General features: G+C 41.5%; 1 protein-coding gene across 3 annotated transcripts in view; it reads right to left on the bottom strand.

Annotated features, from left to right (window-relative positions):
* LOC137524985 (bile salt export pump-like) overlaps positions 1–19756 on the bottom strand; it is a 196114-nt gene that overhangs the window by 115543 nt on the left and 60815 nt on the right. For all 3 annotated transcript variants that reach the window (XM_068245584.1, XM_068245585.1, XM_068245583.1), the window contains exons 5-7: positions 8975–9213; positions 4598–4682; positions 1615–1748 (exon numbers count right to left, since the gene is read on the bottom strand). In XM_068245584.1, coding sequence (XP_068101685.1) covers positions 1615–1748; positions 4598–4682; positions 8975–9213 — 458 coding nt within the window. The remainder of the gene's footprint in view (positions 1–1614; positions 1749–4597; positions 4683–8974; positions 9214–19756) is intronic.

Here is a 19756-nt window from a genome sequence, read left to right as displayed (position 1 = left end):
CTGGGTTAATTAACAGGCAGAGCCGAGATTCGAACCCTGGTCTCCTGCGTCAGAGGCAGAGCCCTTAACCATTACCTTTTCCAGCCACTTGAGAAGCAACAATCAAGATACCTGCGATTTCTCAGTTACCCAAGTATCTGGTCTCTGTTATCCTAAATTTAAAGCAAACCTGAAGCAAAAATAAACTTATGAGATAATGAATTGTATGTGTAGTACAGTTAAGAAATAGAACATAAGTAGCAAAGAAAAGAGTCTCATATTGTTCTCCAATACAGGAAGAGTTAAAAAAAATTAAGTTGCTTACTATGCAAAAGAGCTTTTCTGAGCTATTAGACCTTAGGTTGAATACAATCCTGCTTTCTGAAGCACTTAAACAGCCAAGAACAGTGGCGTAGCTAAGGAGCTGTAGGCCCAGATGCAAGTTTTACAATGGGGCCCCCCAAGCACTCTATATATAACAATTGATACGGCGCACCAAAACCTGCCAATGGCAACTACGGTGTCAGAGGTGCAAGAAGGGGACGGGGAACAGTTTGTTAATGATTACCACTATTCAAAGTATCTATAGAAGTGATTATTATGCGCACAGGACCAATAGAGAGCTAATATTGTAGTTGAGGGAGGGCCCTTCTGGGCCCCTCTGGTCCAAGGGCCCCGATGCGGTCGCAACCTCTGCAACCCCTATTGCTACGCCCCTGGCCAAGAAACAGTGAGTCTTATAAAGATAGGTAGGGACAAACTCGATCCAACATAAAAAAGTCATTTTCAAAATTATGGACAAACTTGAGAAAGTTTTAGGAAAACTACATGACACATACTGTATGTGGTAACATTTTAACCCTGATAAGTAGTAGAATAGATTTTAGAGTGTTTTAAGGTTGAGGCCCATGTCTTTTGTTTTCTTTTAGTGACAAACTGAATCAAAAGCACTGAATCAAAAGCAATAACATTTTTGCATATGCTGTACCAAAATAAAAGACTTGCAAAATGAAAACAAAGTGACAGAATATAAAAGAAAATACATATAATGTTACCTTAGGAACTTGGCTTTTTAAATATGTATGTCATGAGGGTATATTACTATTATTTTTGCCAATGAGATCTTGTAATCATCAATAGTGTACAATGTGAAAGCAAAAAAACACACCTGTAATTCCAAATACAATATTGTCACTATCCATTGTACTAGGAATATAATCTAAACATTGTACTAACATTGTGGATAAGTAAAAAAAAAAGTATGGGATTAATTTATAGTTAGTACTGTTTATTGTAAAGCTATAATGGATGTAAATGGAGAAATGGCGTGTTTTTTTCAATTTATTCCCCTTATTTACCCTTTAAAAGTGCATAGAAAATAAAGGTAATTACTAAACAAAAATATCACTCACTAAAAGCCTTTTTTGTCCTGAAAAAAAGCAATATATAGATCATTTAGGTGTGATGAGTAATAATAAAGTTATTGGTGAATAAATGGGAGCAGTGGTGATATGTGAAAATTGCTTGGGGGAGGAAATGGTACAGAATTTAAAGAGCAGATGTTGGCTAGGCTAACAGGACACATTTAACTTTTGTGTACTTTTAATGCTTTCTGCTACACATCGCCATACTCACTCTGAAATTCTTGTGTTAAGTTCTCCAACAGAATTGCAGTCAAACCAGCCAATATCAAGCCTCATTATTTTCCTAAAATATTCCTTCCGAATGATTTGAATTTGACGAGCTGCAGCCACAACCCACAGCGCAATCTGTCGGGTGCAGAAATTAAAATTAGATGCAGTGAGATGTCCTGTGGGGTGACTGGGGAGAAATGTAACTTAATGATTATAAAATAGGATGTTGAGCCATCAGCCACATCGTCCTAATGTGAGATAGTTGCATTAAATTACTTTTTCTCATTATATACCATTTATTTTGTGAGTTATAATGAAACATGCAGTAGCTTAAATAAGTAAATAAAAAAATAATAATATATGGAGAATGGATATGTTAAAAAAAGCAAGGTGAGAGACGTATGGAGGCAGCAATATTTGTTTTAACCCTTTAGCAGACAATTTATTTAGAAGCTTTTTATTTATTTCTTATTTGTTACATTTGTTACATTTCAGTGCTACTAATTAGTACTGCTGTCACATGTATTTATGGCCACTTGTCACTAGGGGGCAGTGTGAGACAATAATAGAGGACTTCTGCTTTCAGTTTCTATATGTTCTGCTAGCAGAGAGACATTAAAGCATTCCAAAAATTGACAGCACAATAGCAGCCAATTTATTTAGAAGCTTTTTATTTATTTCTTATTTGTTACATTTCAGTGCTACTAATTAGTACTGCTGTCACATGTATTTATGGCCACTTGTCACTAGGGGGCAGTGTGAGACAATAATAGAGGACTTCTGCTTTCAGTTTCTATATTTTCTGCTAGCAGAGAGACATTAAAGCATTCCAAAAATTTACAGCACAAATAGTTCTGCCAGCTGAGGTCAAAAGCAGTGCATTTGTCTCAAACAAGATAATTCATTTGAAGCTGCTTATGGGTTAAACAATACCAGTTACCTGGCAGCCCTGCTGCTCTATTTGGCTGCAGTAGTGTCTGAAGCACACCAAAAACAAGCATGCAGCTAATCTTGTCAGATTTTTGTCAGAAACGGCTGATCTGTATGCTTGTTCAGGGTCTATGGCAAAAAGTATTAGAGGCAGTGGATCAGCAGGACAGCCAGGTTCTGTGCATTGTTTAAATGGAAATAAATATGTCAACCTTCATATCATTCTCAATCCAATTAAGTAATCATTGAGTTAGTATTGCAAAACCACCTGTCTAGTATAAAGCTAGGTACAACTGCTGTGAGCTGCAGTGATTGTTAGTGGCTGTTTTGGGCGACAGTTTTGGAATGATCTGTTTACAGTCATGCTGCTTGGCTATAGGCTGAGCAGGCTGCTCTGTTCTATGGAGAAGGGAGTAGGGAGGATCAGTAGGCAGTGCTTCACCGTGGGGACTATAGAGAAAGGCCAATAGAGGTAACTGAAGGGCAGGCTGGCTATGCCATGTGATGCCTGTACTCACATTATATTTTCAGTGACCATCGCTCGGATGATAAGAAAATAGCCGGTGTTCATAGATTGAGACATTTTTGTTTTGGCAAAGAAGTTATCAGTGAAGGTGTGCTTTCTAGAATCCTCACTGGATGTGCAGTTATCTTTTGGCAAAGATGAGTCTCTCTCTGCACATACATTTTGTAAATACTGAATATCCCAATATTCCTGGCACACTGTCCAGCTGCAGACGTTATGCATATGAAAGGCTTGCACTGCCCATAGAGTACGATTGCACTAATTTTCCTTTCAGCAAGGCAATCGTTTTTCAAAAACACGTTTACACCCGGCAAAACATTTTACATGTAGGATTAGTATCCTCAGTGCTGGTGACCCTCACCAGTCACCACCTGCACAAGAAGCCAGGACCGGATTTACATCACAGGAGTCTATAGGAACAGATGACCTGGCACCCTAGACTTCACCCTCCATGTATCTACACACCTCCACAGAACCGCACTGAAAATGTGCTGGCTATCCCAGCTGTCTCTTCTCCCTTACTTTCTTTGCCCATCGTAGGTAGCTACAGGCGTCCCTTAGTATTAGGTAGCCAGAGGTACCCTCAGGATTAAGTAGCTAGAGGTGCCTCCAGGTATTAGGTAGCTAGAGATCTGGTCACTGGAATGCCAAGACCTGGGTGAGTAACCTCTCATTTATGCTAGGTACACACCATACAATTCTGTCTTAGATAGATGGTTTGATAGATAATTTCCGTCATGTCCGATATTATTTTCGATAATTTTTATTATTTTTCTGGTGTATTTCTCATAAAAGTGAGTGGAAATCGATAAGAAAAGATAAGAAAATTAAGCGGAAAATCGAATTGAAAATCCATCAGACAGAAAATTGACCAAAAAATTGCACCGTGTGTATCTAGCATTACTCTACTTGGGACTCTGCATAGATAAGGCAGTTGGGAAGCACTTGAGGAGGGGTGGGAGTCGCCTTTTCATCATCAGGTGCCTGTAGACACGTGCCTACAGTGACTTATGGTAAATCCAGCCTTGCAGGAAGCCACCAAATGACGGGAAAACAAAGACCGCTCCATTCAAAATTTTTATGAAACACTATAAGACAGTGCTCTGATGTCGTTTCAATTTATAGTTACACCTCACTGAAGCTAACTGATATAATTGACTGCTACAGGACAAATTATCAGATTGACTCCTAATTAAGTAATTAAGGATCAAATAAAAGAGAGAAAGTTATCTGATTCCACCCTGGATACAGCTGGAACTTTTCTACCTTGTTTACGCAGTTTATTACTTTTCCATAACAATCTGATAACACATATAAAGGCAAGCTTATCAATTAGTAGTTAAATGAGGTAAAATGTATGAGTTTTACTTTTAACCCTTCCAGTAACTTGAAAAACAGTGAGATGTTTTAGCTGTTAATTTTATGCTCTGTTTAGACTATGGATGAATTTAGATGCTTTAGACCGTGGATGAAATTTAAGCAAAATACCACTTTAAACAGAATATTACAACAGAGGTGAGTCCGTTACCTGGAAGTAGCTGACTACCAGCACCGCCGCTCCGATAGCGATATAGTAATAGGCAAACTGCGTCATCTCTTTTTCAATGTTTATTCTGACAAATGGGATAAAATAAAATAAAAGAGTAGAAGATCACTCCAGCACAAGCGTCTCATAAATGTCAGATGTGACAAAAACAACTGCTCACAAGGCACATGTTAAAGTACATTTCCTCCCACACAAACAAGAGTCACTGAGTTTTTATATGCTCTGTATTTAAACACTGAACAGTTGAACAGTATAGTGAGTAACTTCACTGCCTATTATTTAGTTCAGCAATTTTCTGATATGAAAAGAAACAAAAAGCATTTGCACTGGACATCTTTGTAATATTCACATCACCAATTTTTATCAAAGTCTTGCAGCTGTTAAAGTGGACCTGAACTCTTGCAGAGGACTCAAGGAAAACAGAGAGAAATGCACCCTGTGTGTTTTTTGAGAGAAGAGCCTGTCTAATTCCCCCTCATCTATAAGTAATCACAAGTGTAATTTGATCTCTCAGTTGTGCCAGCACAGAAATCCGGCAGTCCTCGGCAGACACAGCTAATATGTAAATGCAGGATGTTATCCCTTTGTCTGCTTCCATGAAAGCAGGAAATAGACATGCTGCAGACTTATTGCAGGAGTTCTGTAAGCTGTAACAAAGAAATGTTTTGTTGCTCATCTTTTATAATTCAGGTCTTAAAGGGAACCAGAGACGAAGCACTCTCATGTATTTTATCATATATATCAGTGGGAACATTAGAGAAAACACCTACCCTGCTTTCTGTTTCATTCTGCACTGCACAGCTTGCTTCTAATCAGCACTGATAAAATCCCCGACAGAGCATTCAGTCTGGCTTTGCTCAGGAATATTTATAGCTCAGTCTGTGTTCTCTCATGTCTTTTCAAGTCCAAGCCTTCCCCCTGCTGGCTCTGCTCAGGAATCATTATAGCTGAGTCATTAGAGCAAAGCCAGACTGAATGCTCAGTCAGGGATTTTATCAGGGCTGATTAGAAGCAGGCTGTGCAGTGCAGAATGAAACAGAAAGCATGGTAGGTGTTTTCTCTAATGTCCCCACTGATCTATATGGTAAAATACATGAGGGTGCTTCGTCTCTGGTTCACTTTAAGGACCACAGGCTTTACCCCCCCCCCCCCCTTCTCCCCAGTGACCAGGCTATTTTTTACAAATTAAGGCTCTGCAGCATTAAGCGCTCGCTGCAGAGCCGTACAAGTCTGCCCACCAATAGAGATTTCTGTTGGTGGGCTCTGATCCCTGCTGGCATGTTTATTTATTTAATTATTTGGGTGGTTTATTTTTTAGTTATTTAGTTATTTGTGGTTTATTATTTTAGTATTATTTTTTTCCCTCCCCCAGCCAGCCAATGACAGCGATCAAGAGAAAGCCGAGTGACACGACTGTCCGCAGTACAGCACTGCTGTAGATTGCAGCACTGTACAGTGTAAATAGACGGCGGTTTCACCGTCTAACAGTCTCCTATCGGCGATCGCCGCTGGGAGACTGCTGATGGAGCAGAGAGTTTAGCAGAAGTGATAGTACATAGCCAGATGGGCATGTAGGTTGCGGAGGCCATATTTCAGGGCTAGGTAAGAGGTCCATTTACTTTTCTGCAAATGGGCATCTTAATGTTGAATGGCCACCGTCTACATGAATTATCTAAAGGAATAATCTGAATCATATACAGATACTACTGCAGTAGGGTATTGTACCGTGTTAGCCATCAGTAAAAGCAAAAAGATTTAAATCAGGATGATACCATTTATTGGCTAACTAAAAAGAATAAGAATAAGCAAGCTTTCGGCTTTGCAGCCTTCATTGGGCTTAAATCCTGTTTGCTTGCCGGCTGATGGTACAGGCAGCTTTATACATGCAACATCAAAAGGGGATACATAGATTTTTTTTCAAGCATAAATACATGTCATTAAGATGCCTTAAGTGAAACAGAACATCTAAATGGGGTGGGAGGTTGTTAGCTGAGATAAGAATCCTTGTTTACACCATGCTCACAGACCTGAGTTGGATTGTCACAAAGGCATGGTAAATTCACAAGTTTCAGCTTGCACCACAGTATGCAAATCTCTTCATGGCCAAAATCGAAGAAGAATACCTCAATGCATGTCGCATAAAACCCATGGCCTACTTCCGCTTCATTGATGATATTTTAATCATCTGGTCCGCAAGTAAGGATGATCTTCTTCGGTTCCACAGGAACTTCAATGCCTTCCATCCTACAATCAAATTGAAACTTACCTACTCTCACACAGAATGTAACTTTCTGGACACCTCCATATACATCAGGGGTAACAACCTACAAACGTCTGTGTATCGCAAACCTACAGACCGTCCCACATAACTAAGATATGACAGTTTTTATCCCAAGCACATTAAGTACTCTATAATTTACAGCCAGGCTATAAGGTACAATCGGATTTGTTCTGACAGGATGGGCAGAGACAAGCACCTGGATCACCTTAAGAATACATTCATTAAACAAGGTTACAGTCGTCCTATGACTGAGGCCCAAATCAGGAAAGCCAACATCATCCCCAGGACTTAACTCCTGAAATATAAGCAAAACCAGAAAGAGGATTGTGTCCCTTTGGATGTCACCTACAACCCACACCTGGAAATCTTAAGGAGGATTGCTAAGGAACTTCATCCCATTTTACACAAGGATCACAGACTGAGGAAGATATTCCCTAAACCTCCCCTCTTGTCATATCTACAACCACACAATCTAAAACAGATGATTGTCAGGAGTTCTTTGAATAGGCCACAACAAAACGGAACATCACCCTGCCGACAAAAAAAGGTGTGGGACCTGAAAACACATCTACTCCACTGATAGGTTAACGATACCAGGTTCACAACAGAAGTACAGAATACACGGCACATTTTCCTGTGGATCCACCAATCTGGTATATCTGATCATGTGTGCTAAATAGCCCCAATGTTATGTACATGGGAGAAACCGGACAACCTCTGTGCAAACGTATGAATCGACACAGGCACACTATCAACGATACCAAATCTGAACTCCCAGTTGCTACACACTTTTGTTCCAACGACACAGCATGTAAGATCTTCGTATCACTGCCCTGAAGGGTGGCTTCAAAACGTCAAATGATCGATTAATAGCAGAAACAAAATTTATAAATTGGTCCAAAGCGGTGGACAATGGCTTGAATAAGGACAAAAACTTTTTATATTGGTATGAGGCTGAGGATATTTAATGCCAAAAACTCTTTCTCAGCCTATATAGTTAAATTTGTGAACTCAGAATTTACGATGCCTTTGTGACAATCCAACTCCCAGGTCTGTGAGCATGGTGTAAACAAGGATTCTTATCTCAGCTAACAACCTCCCACCCCATTTAGATGTTCAGTTTCACTTAAAGAGACACTGAAGCAAAAAAAAAATAATGATATAGTGAATTGGTTGTGTGCTATGAATAATTACTAGAAGATTAGCAGCAAAGAAAATATTCTCATACTTTTATTTTCAGGTATATAGTGTTTTTTCTAACATTGCATCATTCTATAATATGTGCACATTACACAACACTCAGCATTCAAAATGAGTCTTTCAGAGCAGTCTGTGAAGTAATGACCTCTCCTCTAGCAGAGGAAAAGTAAATAGTCCAGGAACAGTTGAGATAATTAAAGTCAGATAACAGCTCTCTCCACGACTAACTTAGTCGGAGAGCTTAATGGCTTGTTTGCATAGAGATAACAACTGGAGTTTCTCAACTCTTCCTGTACTGGAAACAATTACACTGATGTATCAGATCTTAATGTTTTATTTCTTAGCTGTGCTACACATACAAATCATAATATCATCATTTTTTTTCGCTTCAGTGTCTCTTTAAGGCATCTTAATGACAAGTATTTATGCTTGAACAAAATCTATGTACCCCCTTTTGATGTTGCATGTATAAAGCTGTCTGTACCATCAGCCTGCAAGCAAACAGGATTTAAGCCCGACGAAGGCTGCAAAGCCAATAAATGGTATCATCCTGATTTAAATCTTCTTGCAGGTAATATCTGCACACAGCAAATGAACCAATCCACTTCGATTGGCACTAATATTTCTGGCATGATTCATCGAAAAAATATGACTCATATACTTCTATATGATTATTTTAGGTTAAAATTGTTATATTGATTTTTGTAGTTCTGACCCATTGTTGTTCATATGATACAACTGTGGAATCCCCTCCTTACCCATAACACAAATACCATCTTGTTATTGTGAAATATACATAACTACATTTCAAAGTCCCTAATGATACATATGACCTGGTGAACTAGACATTTATGGAAGACTAAGCACTTATCTCTTACCCACAGGCCACCGTAGCATTGTCCATCTCAAAGCCAGATCCATTGGTCCAGCTGATGGTACCGTTCGCACAAGTCTTGTTCTTATCCTGGAGAAGCTGGTTTTCTTTTTCATATGCAATGAATATGTCTGTCATCTGACCATAGATGAGGAGCATGAATGGCTGAGCTGCACCATGAGCCAAGGCGCACACTGATCCCACCGCCATCATGATGACATCAGAGCAGGAGGAATAGCGGAACTGGAATAAGAAATTGTTATATTACCATGCAATCATTGGGAATAACTGGGCAAATCATGAGGTGATATGTGGCATGATGACATCAATGTAAACATAAAGTAGCTATCCTACCCAAAATTTGCCAAATATTCATTTTTTTTACTTTTTTCACCATCAGGGTTCATGAGCCCATGTGTAATCTGTGCAGTCAGACTGCAGCAACATTTCTCTTCAACACTGATTATAGGCCAATTTTTTGGCTTTGCATTCACTTATCATAGCAGCAGGATTTTGAATAAAAGTTCAGTAGATCATTATTTTTCTGTGTGGGAGCTAAATGAACAGCAGGAATGTAAGTATACTGTTAAAGTGAACCAAACACCATGTTTAGCACCCAAGACATCTCAATAACACATTACAAATGCATGCCAATAATGTGGCTCATTATTAAAAAAAACGCAATTTTACCTCTTCTTTTCGCATTTTAAAGTTTAGCAGAGGCTTTTTGTGCCCTACTTCTGAGGCCTGGCTGACCGCATACATTTCAGGCAAATGAGGACTGATGTAATTATTTTATTGCACACATAAGCAGAGACCAAACAAAATCTTTCATTAGTGTGTGTGTGTGTGGTGGGTGTGTGTGTGGGGGGGTGCCACTGTGCTTCAAAGAGTTTAGAGATGTCACAGGTATTTTATTTCCACACCTTCCCCTGCGTAAATTATGGGCAGCTAGAAGGGGAGGGGGAGCATGACAGCTCCTCTAGTTACCAAAGTCCAGGGAAAAAAAAGTGGTGCTTGGTTCCCTTTAAAGGATACCCGAAGTGACATGTGACATGATGAGGTAGACATTGGTATGTACAGTGCCAAGCACACAAATAACAATGCTGTGTTCCTTTTTTTCTTTCTCTTTCTGAAAGAGTTAAAGTGAATGTTTACCTATTTAAAAATAAAAAAAGTCTGATACTCACCTAAGGAGAGGAAAGGCTCGGTCCTAATGAGCCTTCCCTCTCCTCTCCCGGTGCCCGGTCCCGCGCAGGATCCCCTGTTGCAGTATTCGACCAGTTCGGTCAAATACTGCCACTTCCGCTGCCGAAGGGATGTTTCGGAAGCCTTCGGGAGCACTCGGGCTCTCGAGGACAGGGCCGCTCCATAGTACGCATGCGCGAGCGCCCTCTATGACGCACTCGCGCGTACGTAGTATGGAGCGGCCCAAGTGCTCCCGAAGACCTCCGAAGTCCCTGCGGTGGTGAACGCGAGCAGGGGAGCCAGCGCAGCACCGAGGGCACCGGGAGAGGAGAGGGAAGGCTCATTAGGACTGAGCCTTCCCTCTCCTTAGGTGAGTAACTGACTTTTTTATTTTTTAATTGGTACCCATTGGCTTTAAATATCAGGTATGTAAGTGGCTGACTCAGTCCTGACTCAGACAGGAAGTGACTACAGTGTGACCCTCACTCACCCTCACATTCCAAATATAAAACACTTTCCTAGCAGAAAATGGCTTCTGAGAGCAAGAAAGATATAAAAGGGGGAATTTCTTATCAGTGAGCATCACACTGTAGTCACTTCCTGTCTGAGTCAGGACTGAGTCTGACTGAGGCAGAGAAAGAAAAAAAGGAACACAGCACAGTTATTTGTGTGCTAGGCACTGTACATACACGTGTCTATCTCATCACATCACATGTCACTTCAGGTATCCTTTAAACATGGCTCAGACTTCAGACTGAGATTTTCAACTTAAATCCATAATTAGATTAGATCCAAAAAATACAATTACTTACTGCACCTGGAAAGTTTTTTTTCTCTTAAGGTTTTCTTTAACTTCTGCATTCACAGATAAGCATGCATATAAACAATCCCCTAAAACTATATATCTTAATTCAAATATCACAATAATAATGGGCAATCATGAAAAGAAAAATGCTAGTACTAATGTGGCTTCATCAGAAGTAACAAGAAGGGCCGCGATGAGCGGCCCCCCTTGTTTTGCTTTTCTCGTCGCTCTGGGAAATGTCTGTTGGGAAACGGAAAGCTGAATCTGATTGGTTGCTGTGGACTAATAAAATTTACATTCTCAAACTGACACATCAGCATGACAATATTACTGCAAGAAAAGACAAAAAGGAAAGGAGTTTTATTGGATCATGGCCCTAGTGGTATAACCAGTAGCAGATCCACTGATCCACTCAATAGTTGCCCTATTTCACACAATTCTCAAAAATCATCATGGAAATATAAATGATATTGGTTTACAGGTTTCAAATGTATTCAAAACAAGGGGAAAAAATGATCATTTTTAGTCACACATATTAGAGATCCTCAGCTGTGCAGGAGGCCAGTGATTGGTGACATCACAATGCTCAGTAGCCGTGACATCACAATGGGTAAGGTGAATATAAGGCCCTACAGGAAGGATGCCCGACACTTGCCAAGGAGGAGCTATACTGATAGCATCTCCTGAGCTTGCTTCTTGCGACTTGCTATTTTTCATAGCGAATTGCTGTTTTTTTTTGGTGAAACTGATCAGTGAGTAACATCCATTGATCAGGATGCCAAGACCTAATATACCTGGCCGATCACGGCGTAACACCCGTGAGGAGCCACTGGACAACGACGGAATCCCTTCAACCTCAGGTGAGCCAAAGTGGCTGTAAACTAATAACTGGCATTTCTTGCTAGTATAGTCATTTTAAATAATCATCATTGATGTATTCATGTCCCAAGCACCCATCCAAAAATCAGAGAGCTTACATACATTTATTATGTATGAGAAACAAACAACCCTGTTTATTGAAAAATTCTAAATATTTTTCTGAAAGTATTTGCCATGTCTTGGGTATATTATGTAGCACATCTATATACCTAAAAGACAGTTGTGCTGCACGGTGTGGACACACTGAGGCCAGGTGACAGTTATCCTGCACAGTTAGCAAGCAGCACCTGCTTATTTAACAGCCGATCTGCCAGGATTCCTATATACAGTACAATCCATTTAAATATGCCCATCAGGGGTACAAATTTTCCTTCAGAATCGATCTTTCGGTGCAATTTTTATGATCTAATTGTATAGGAAAATGTGCCCTTTGTGGTGCAAATCAATGCAATACGATTTTTGGGTCGATCAGAAAAGGAAAAATTATCAACCCGAGGGTTGTATTTTATGATCGAATCAGAATGTAAAACCTTCTTACATCGTTCTGTTAATAGGAATCAATAATTGCCTCCCATTTAGTTATGATCATTCAAATCACATCGAAAGATCGCATCTGACGAAAACATTGTACCGTTAACGGGCATCTTATAGTTAACTCCAAGGGGCCAGAAAAGTAGTTTGCTCTATCAGATGCTTACTCTATCAGAATTGGTCATACTGTACGTTGCATATTTGTACAGACGCATTTGCTGGGACCTGAGGACTGAGTTTACTATATCCAGAGCTTTCCTCTATCAGAGTTTACTATAATCAGAATCTACTGTACTAGGCTTGGTTCACACATAAAAAGGTGTCCAGTCCTGCCATGTTTTTGACAGTTGGCATCAGTTTTGAATATGAAAGTCAAAAAAGGAGGAAGGATGGGCACTACGATATGCATTTATTTCCATACGTAAGGCACAGTCCATTAACATGCGTGCAATACAGCTAGGCAATAAAAGTGGACATACCGGTGCTGGGAGGTGTGGGTGTCTCGTGGGTGCTGGGCACTGATCACCTGACGGCCGTTTCGGCCCAGCACCCGCCGCGACTCCCACACCTCCCAGCACCGTTATGTACACTTTTATTGCCTAGCTGTATTGCACGCATGTTAATGCACTGTGCCTTACGTATGGAAATAAATGCATATCGCAGTGCCCATCCTTCCTCCTTTTTGACTCTCAGATTGCTGCTGTCATAGGACCAGAGTACGCTAACTGAGTCCTAGTAAGAGGAGTGTGTGCTACCCTGCCTAACCCCCATGTTTCCAGCAACATGCTGTAGTGCCAACTACTCCTCTAATAGTTCATCAGTTTTGAATGTGTTTCTTTGTCTGTATCCTCTATAATAAAACCCAAGTGTCTCTGCGTCCCATGTCCCCGTGAGTGTGTTTTGTAGCACTGCGCATGTGCAGGGAGGGACGCAGAAACACTGAAGTGGAGGAAGGGCCGTGCGTGTGTGCGAGTGCGCGGGCGGCGACGGACGTGCTCGGCGGACGCGTGCGCAACGGACGTGCGCGTGACGGGCGGTTGCACGCATACGAGCGGTGACAAACCTAGCCCGTTTTTAAATGGGCTTAAGGTCACTAGTTCACACATAATTCTTTACATTTCCAGTCCTGTCCTGTCATTTTCTATGGGTGTGTTCACACATAAAAGGTGTACATTTCCAGTCCACAAATACAAAAGTGTCCACCCCTGTCCTGGGGGAAAGAGAGAGACACAGAGTGTGTGTGTGTGTGTGGGGGGGGGGGGGGGTCTGAGAAAGAGTGAGTGGGTGGGAGACACCTGGCGGCAGCTGCAGCTATTCTTTAGCTTGAATGGAGTGAGGGACAACTGGAGCCGCCTGCTGCTCGTCTTTAGCTTGGATGGGTGGAAGCAGCTCAGTAGGGGATCACCTGGCGGCGGCTGCAGCTACTTTATTGGGGCCCTGGGGGGAGAGACTCACCACAAGACGTACCTGTAACATGGACGCACCAGGCTGAGGATATTTTTTCCCTAATTTTTGTTTTTGGTGCGTCTTATGGTGCGAATTTATAATTTAATTGTTGGGAAAAAATCGTGTAACGACCTCTTAAGTTTATGTCTCTCAATAACATTGTATAGATGGCCCATCCTCTTCCTTGCATTTGTATTTACTTTACAGCCACAAAAGTAGAATTGGGAATAATTTAACAACAGTAGTTCCAAATGGCCACGGCCTATGTGATTTTTTTTTTTGCAGAAATCCACACACAAGTATGTAAGTATTAACATTTTAACATGGGTTTCTTGTTGTTGCAGGGCGAGATACTCCTATTGCCTACAGGACCAGGGCCAGGAGACGCCAAAGAGGTCAGAACGCGGATTCCAGCCTGAGGGACAGAAGCCGTTCCCCCATTGACCGTGGGAATGTCCGAAGTCCCCCAGCCATTACCCCTCCGAGGGAGGAGGAGCCACCGCAATGCAGCATCTGCCTGGATAATCTTCTGGAAGGAGGGGAGAATACCACCCTTCCCTGCTCCCACCAGTTCCACCCAGACTGCATTAATAGGTGGCTGGAGGAAAATAACACCTGTCCTCTGTGCCGTGCAAGCATCCCCCAGCCAAATCAGGTAAGTGGCATGTCCAGAAGCTTTCTCTACACAAAATTCAGCTACTATGTATAAGGAATAGGGATGGTCAATGAGATGCAAATAATTTCGAGTTGATGCAGCGTTATGCAAATTTTGAATGCAAATGTATGCAGCTTGAAAATGAACTGATCAAATCCTGCCGAGGTAAAATATGATTAGTCCATACACAAGCTACATAATTTTGCATACAAAATTTGCATAATCCTGCAACTTAAATGTATTTGACTTTCATTGACCATCTGTAATATGCACTTACGGCCCTGTTCTATGATGTTCTCCGGCTCCCTCAGTAAATACAGAATTGTAAAGGTGCAACAACATAGAGGAAGAGCAATGATGCTGTGCAGGGGAACCATGATCACTTGGATCCTGCATGTCATTGCAATGTGCAGAAAGTTCAATTCAGCTCAGTACAAACTAATATGAAAGGGCCATTACTAAGGCTCGGTTCCCACTTATTGAAAAAATGTACCCATCCGGTACGTTTTTGAATCTCCGCTTAGTGAAGGAAGTGGATGTTAAAAATAGCATCTGCTTTCACTTGTTAAAGGATGCCCAAGGTGACATGTGACATGATGAGATAGACATGTGTATGTATAGTGGATAGTACACTAATAACTGTGAAGAAAGAATTTACAACTGTAAAACACTTTCCTAGCAGAAAATGGCTTCTGAGAGCAGGAAAGAGATAAAAAGGGTCAATCGTTCATAGATTTTAGCTCTGGCATACTTCAATGAATGTGTCATTGAGCAAAAACAATAAACCAGTAAAAACATAAAAAGTAGATTTAAATACAAAATAAAACTCTGGAATATCTTAAAAAGTCATTTTTAGGAAAAGGAGGATAGATATAATTGTTTCTTTCAATGTTTTATTTTCACCTCGGGTGTCCTTTAAAAAAAACCTAAAAACTGATCCATTTGCTGCGTTGCGGCAAACGGAAAGCAGACTCCCGACCTCCTCCGTTTTTCCGAATGAGTGGATGTGCTGCCCATAGCCACCAATCGTGCGATTGCGTTTGCGTTTTTTAAGAATACATTAATTGTATTTAATCTTTTCCGGGTGAAAGGGTTCACTTCCTGACTGACGTCAGAGAGTGACAAAACTGAAGCGCACTGAAAAAGTGCTTACAAAAGCACTTTGCACAAAATCGTAGAGCGCAGTGGAGCGCCGGGAGGGGGAAAAAAGTTTTAATAAATTGCCGTCAGCGAATTTATATTTTAGATGTGAACAAAGCCAAAAGGGATCATAGCGGACGCTGAACTGTCCCCCTTGCTCTGTGCCGAACGGACCTGTTACAAGTGGGTACTGAGCCCAATGCCAAGTATCAGTAATTATAGGCTTTTTATAAACCGATGGTTGGTTTTACAACCTATGGCTTTGAGTGATTATTTAGATAAGCAATATGTTTCTGTAACAAATATTAAATGCATGTCAATTCTCTCCCCTCAGGCTGTTGGTGAACAAAGGGTGATCACGATTGATGTGGAAAATATTGGGATAGTAAACATCATCGGCCCCGCAGAAATCCTGGAGGAAGAGCCAGTATTTGAATTTATACACACTGCAGACGGACTGCTCAGAATCTATGCTAATGGGATTCTAACATATGAGGAGGATCTGTAAAAGCTCTCTTGGATTAAAAGGAAAACATCATCCTATCATTTTGTGTTATTATTTATAATTTATATATTGAATTTATATTTATTAAAGTTGTTTGAAAATTCAAAGATTTATTCAAGATTTTCCAATTGTTTCTCAGTTTCTGATATCACCAGAGCACAGAATTGAGGAAACAGAAAACTGGATTTTGGATATGAAGTGGAACAAAAGTTTGCCTTCTTAAAATAGAAGGTATTTGCAATGATTGAGGTTGGAGTAAGCATATGAGGTCTCCCAGGATGCATCACTGCTGAATATGCAAATTATCCTTTATTGTCCCTGTAAGCTAGCCACACCTCCAGAACCAATGGGATGCAATGATGTGTCAGCTTGTTAGTAGTACAGAGCCACAATAGTACAAAACACTGTTTTGGATTGGTTGATCATCAGTGCATGGCATGGATTATTGTGGCTCTATGGGGTAGGACATGATTGCCCAGCAGGCTCATGGTGAACCAGAACTCTGAGTGTGTAAGAGGCTACAAATGTCTTCTGTTTTAAGAAGGCAAACTTATTTTGCATAACAATTTAGTAAGAGGGCTTTTTAGTCCTTTGTAGACCCTTACTCACTCCTAGGAGTTCTGGCTCACCATGAGTTTGCTGAGTAATCTGTAACTCTGGGTATAAAGTGGGTTAGAAATTGCATCATGTGATATCTCTAGGTCCACACTAAAGTCTCTTTCACACGGGAGGCTGAATGTGGTGAATCCATGGTTTGATGTATCCCTATTTCTTGTGCTGCGCCAGACTGCTCTAACATACTTCCTTTGTAGTATAATGTGTGGTATTAAATCTGGGGTGTGGCGTCAGAACAATTTTTGGGTACTTGGAGTCGGAGTCGGTGGCTTCATCAACTGATGAGTCGGATGATTTTCGTGCCAATTCCACATCACTGGTTAGTATTAAACTAATAAGTTGGAGTCAGAGCAACTGTGGGTACCTGGAGTCAGTCTTCATAAACTGAGGAGTTGAAGTCGGATGATTTTTATACTGGCTCCACAGCCCTGGACATTATTAATACTGATTTATACAGCGAAGGGGTGTCGAACTCAATCTCAGAAGGGGCCAAAATCTAAAACGTAGTAATTGTTTATTAAGATTTAACACTTATTGATCATTCTCAAACTAAGTGGTGTAACTATAGCGAATGTGGGGAGCCAGCTCCTCCCTCTTCTGTAGAGTAGAGCAGTGAAGCAGTTTAATATTTACCCATCCCAGTTCTACTTAGGCAGATAAGGATCAAGACAAGATGCAAGCCTTCACTTCCCCCATACTCTTTTTGGTAAGTTGAGGTGGTGGGAAAGGGGTGGGATGGGTGGGGTCTCATGCTAATTTCGCTAGGGGGGGTTCCATGGATTGTTGCTGCACTGCACCTCAACTGACAATATTTCAACCAGAAACCCTGTCACTGGTGTGCTGCTCTGGTTGGGAAAGCAGTGTGCAGTAATTTTTATTGCTTACAATGATGCACATTTGAAGCTCTGGAGGGTGGCAAAAAATGGCAAGGAGGGCCGCATTCAGCCCACGGGCCTTACGTTTGACATCTGTGGTATAGCGCCACCATCTTCCCATGGCTGTGTACAGTAAGAAACAAACAAGGCTACATACATTTGTTGCTGCAATGGTTTCCAGCCCTCCCAGTCCACCTCACAACTTGTACACAATGTTGAATAAAATTTGCCAACTGATAGGCACTAATAGGTAGACCAGGTAGTTAAGCTTTCTACATTACATACAGTAGCAATAAAAAAGTATTTGAACCCTTCGCATTATATGGATTTCTGCACAAATTGGTCATAAAATGTGATCTGATCTTCATCTAAGTCACAACAATAGACAATCACAGTCTCTTTAAACTAATACCACACGAATAATTAAATGTCTCCATGTTTTTCTCGAACACACCATTTAAACATTCACAGTGCAGATGGAAAAGGTATGTGCACCCCTAGACTAATGACATCTCCAAGAGCTAATTGGAGTGAGGTGTCAGCCAGCTGGAGTCCAATGAATGAGATGAGATTGGAGGTGTTGGTTACAGCTACCCTGTCCTATAAAAAACACACCAGTTTTGGTTTTGCTTTTCCCAAGAAGCATCACCTAATGTGAATGATGCCTCGCACAAAAGAGCTCTCATAAGACCTACGATTAAGAATTGTTGACTTGCATAAAGCTGGAAAGGGTTATAAATGTATCTCCAAAAGCCTTGATGTTCATCAGTCCACGGTAAGGCAAATTCTCTATAAATGCAGAAACTTCAACCCCGCTTCTACTCTCCCTAGGAGTGGCTGTCCTGTAAAGATGACTGCAAGAGCACAACGCAGAATGGTTAATGAAGAAGAATCCTAGAGTTTCAGCTAAAGACTTACAAACGTCTCAGGCATATGCTAACATCCCTGTTAGCGAATCTGTGATACCTAAAACACTAAACAACAATGGAGTTCATGGGAGGATACTACAGAGGAATCCACTGCTGTCCAACAGAAACATTGCTGCACGTTTAAAGGGCTTACAAGTCCAAAATGGCTAAAAAAGCCAAGTACCTGCAAGATGTTTAAATGCACGGAGGACGCCGTCTGCGCCCTCCGTGCTGTTCCGCCGGGTCCCCTTCCTGAAATCGCCCCCCGTGCCGATTGCGACCCCACAGGCCGGGTCGGGCTCTCATGCCGCTCCTAATATGGCCGCTAAAGCTGGCCGCGGCTGCGCAGTCTGCATTGCCGCGAGTGCGGCTGCGCAGCTCTAGGGCCAACCCATCCGATCCACGCTACAGTGTGTGGTTCAGGGGGGTTGGCCCTAGAGCTGCGCAGCTGCACTCGAGGCAATGCGGACTGCGCAGCCACGGCCAGCTCCGGTGGCCATATTAGGAGCGGCATGAGAGCCCGACCCGGCCTGTGGGGTCACGATCGGCACGGGGGCGATTTCAGGAAGGGGACCCGGCGGAACTGCACGGAGGGCGCGGACGACGTCCTCCGTGCATTTAAACATCTTGCAGGTACTTGGCTTTTTTACTGAACTCCAAATACGACTCCTGGTGAACTAGTCTTCAATTAATGTATGGCATATACTCCCTAAGGAGGAGAACATTGGAGGACCATATACATATTCTACAAAAAACCTTTCATGTTCTCAATCTGCATATCAAAATTTATTGTATCAAAATTACACACAGTTCCCATAACCCCCCCCCCCCCCATTCCCCCCTTAAAAAAGCCTGCCTAGAACTTGGAGCGCTCCTCACATACCCATACCAACCACACATGTAACACAGTCTCTGGCCAGAACCTGCTGATCAAAAAAGCGTGGCTCAATAGAGAAGCTTCCTCAAAAATATGCAAAAAATTGGGCAGTTCAAATCAATGATTTCAAAACTCATCAAATTGTCCTAATATAGATGGTATCCGCAGCAATCCTGGTAACCCCCACTGATTTCGGCCGCTTCCTCCACTCAATTAGTTGTCATATGAATACACTTTAGGAATAATCCTCTTATTCGGTATACCATATCACCAATGATTTCAGACATATGAAACAAGATCTCCTTCTTGAGCTCAGCAATTTGCATGCATCTAAGGTTGTCCCCTTAATTTTCATCCACGCT

Source organism: Hyperolius riggenbachi, chromosome 7 (genome assembly GCF_040937935.1).
Source record: "Hyperolius riggenbachi isolate aHypRig1 chromosome 7, aHypRig1.pri, whole genome shotgun sequence".
In the NCBI taxonomy this organism is placed as follows: Eukaryota; Metazoa; Chordata; class Amphibia; order Anura; family Hyperoliidae; genus Hyperolius; species Hyperolius riggenbachi.
This window is presented reverse-complemented; position numbering and strand designations above follow the sequence as displayed.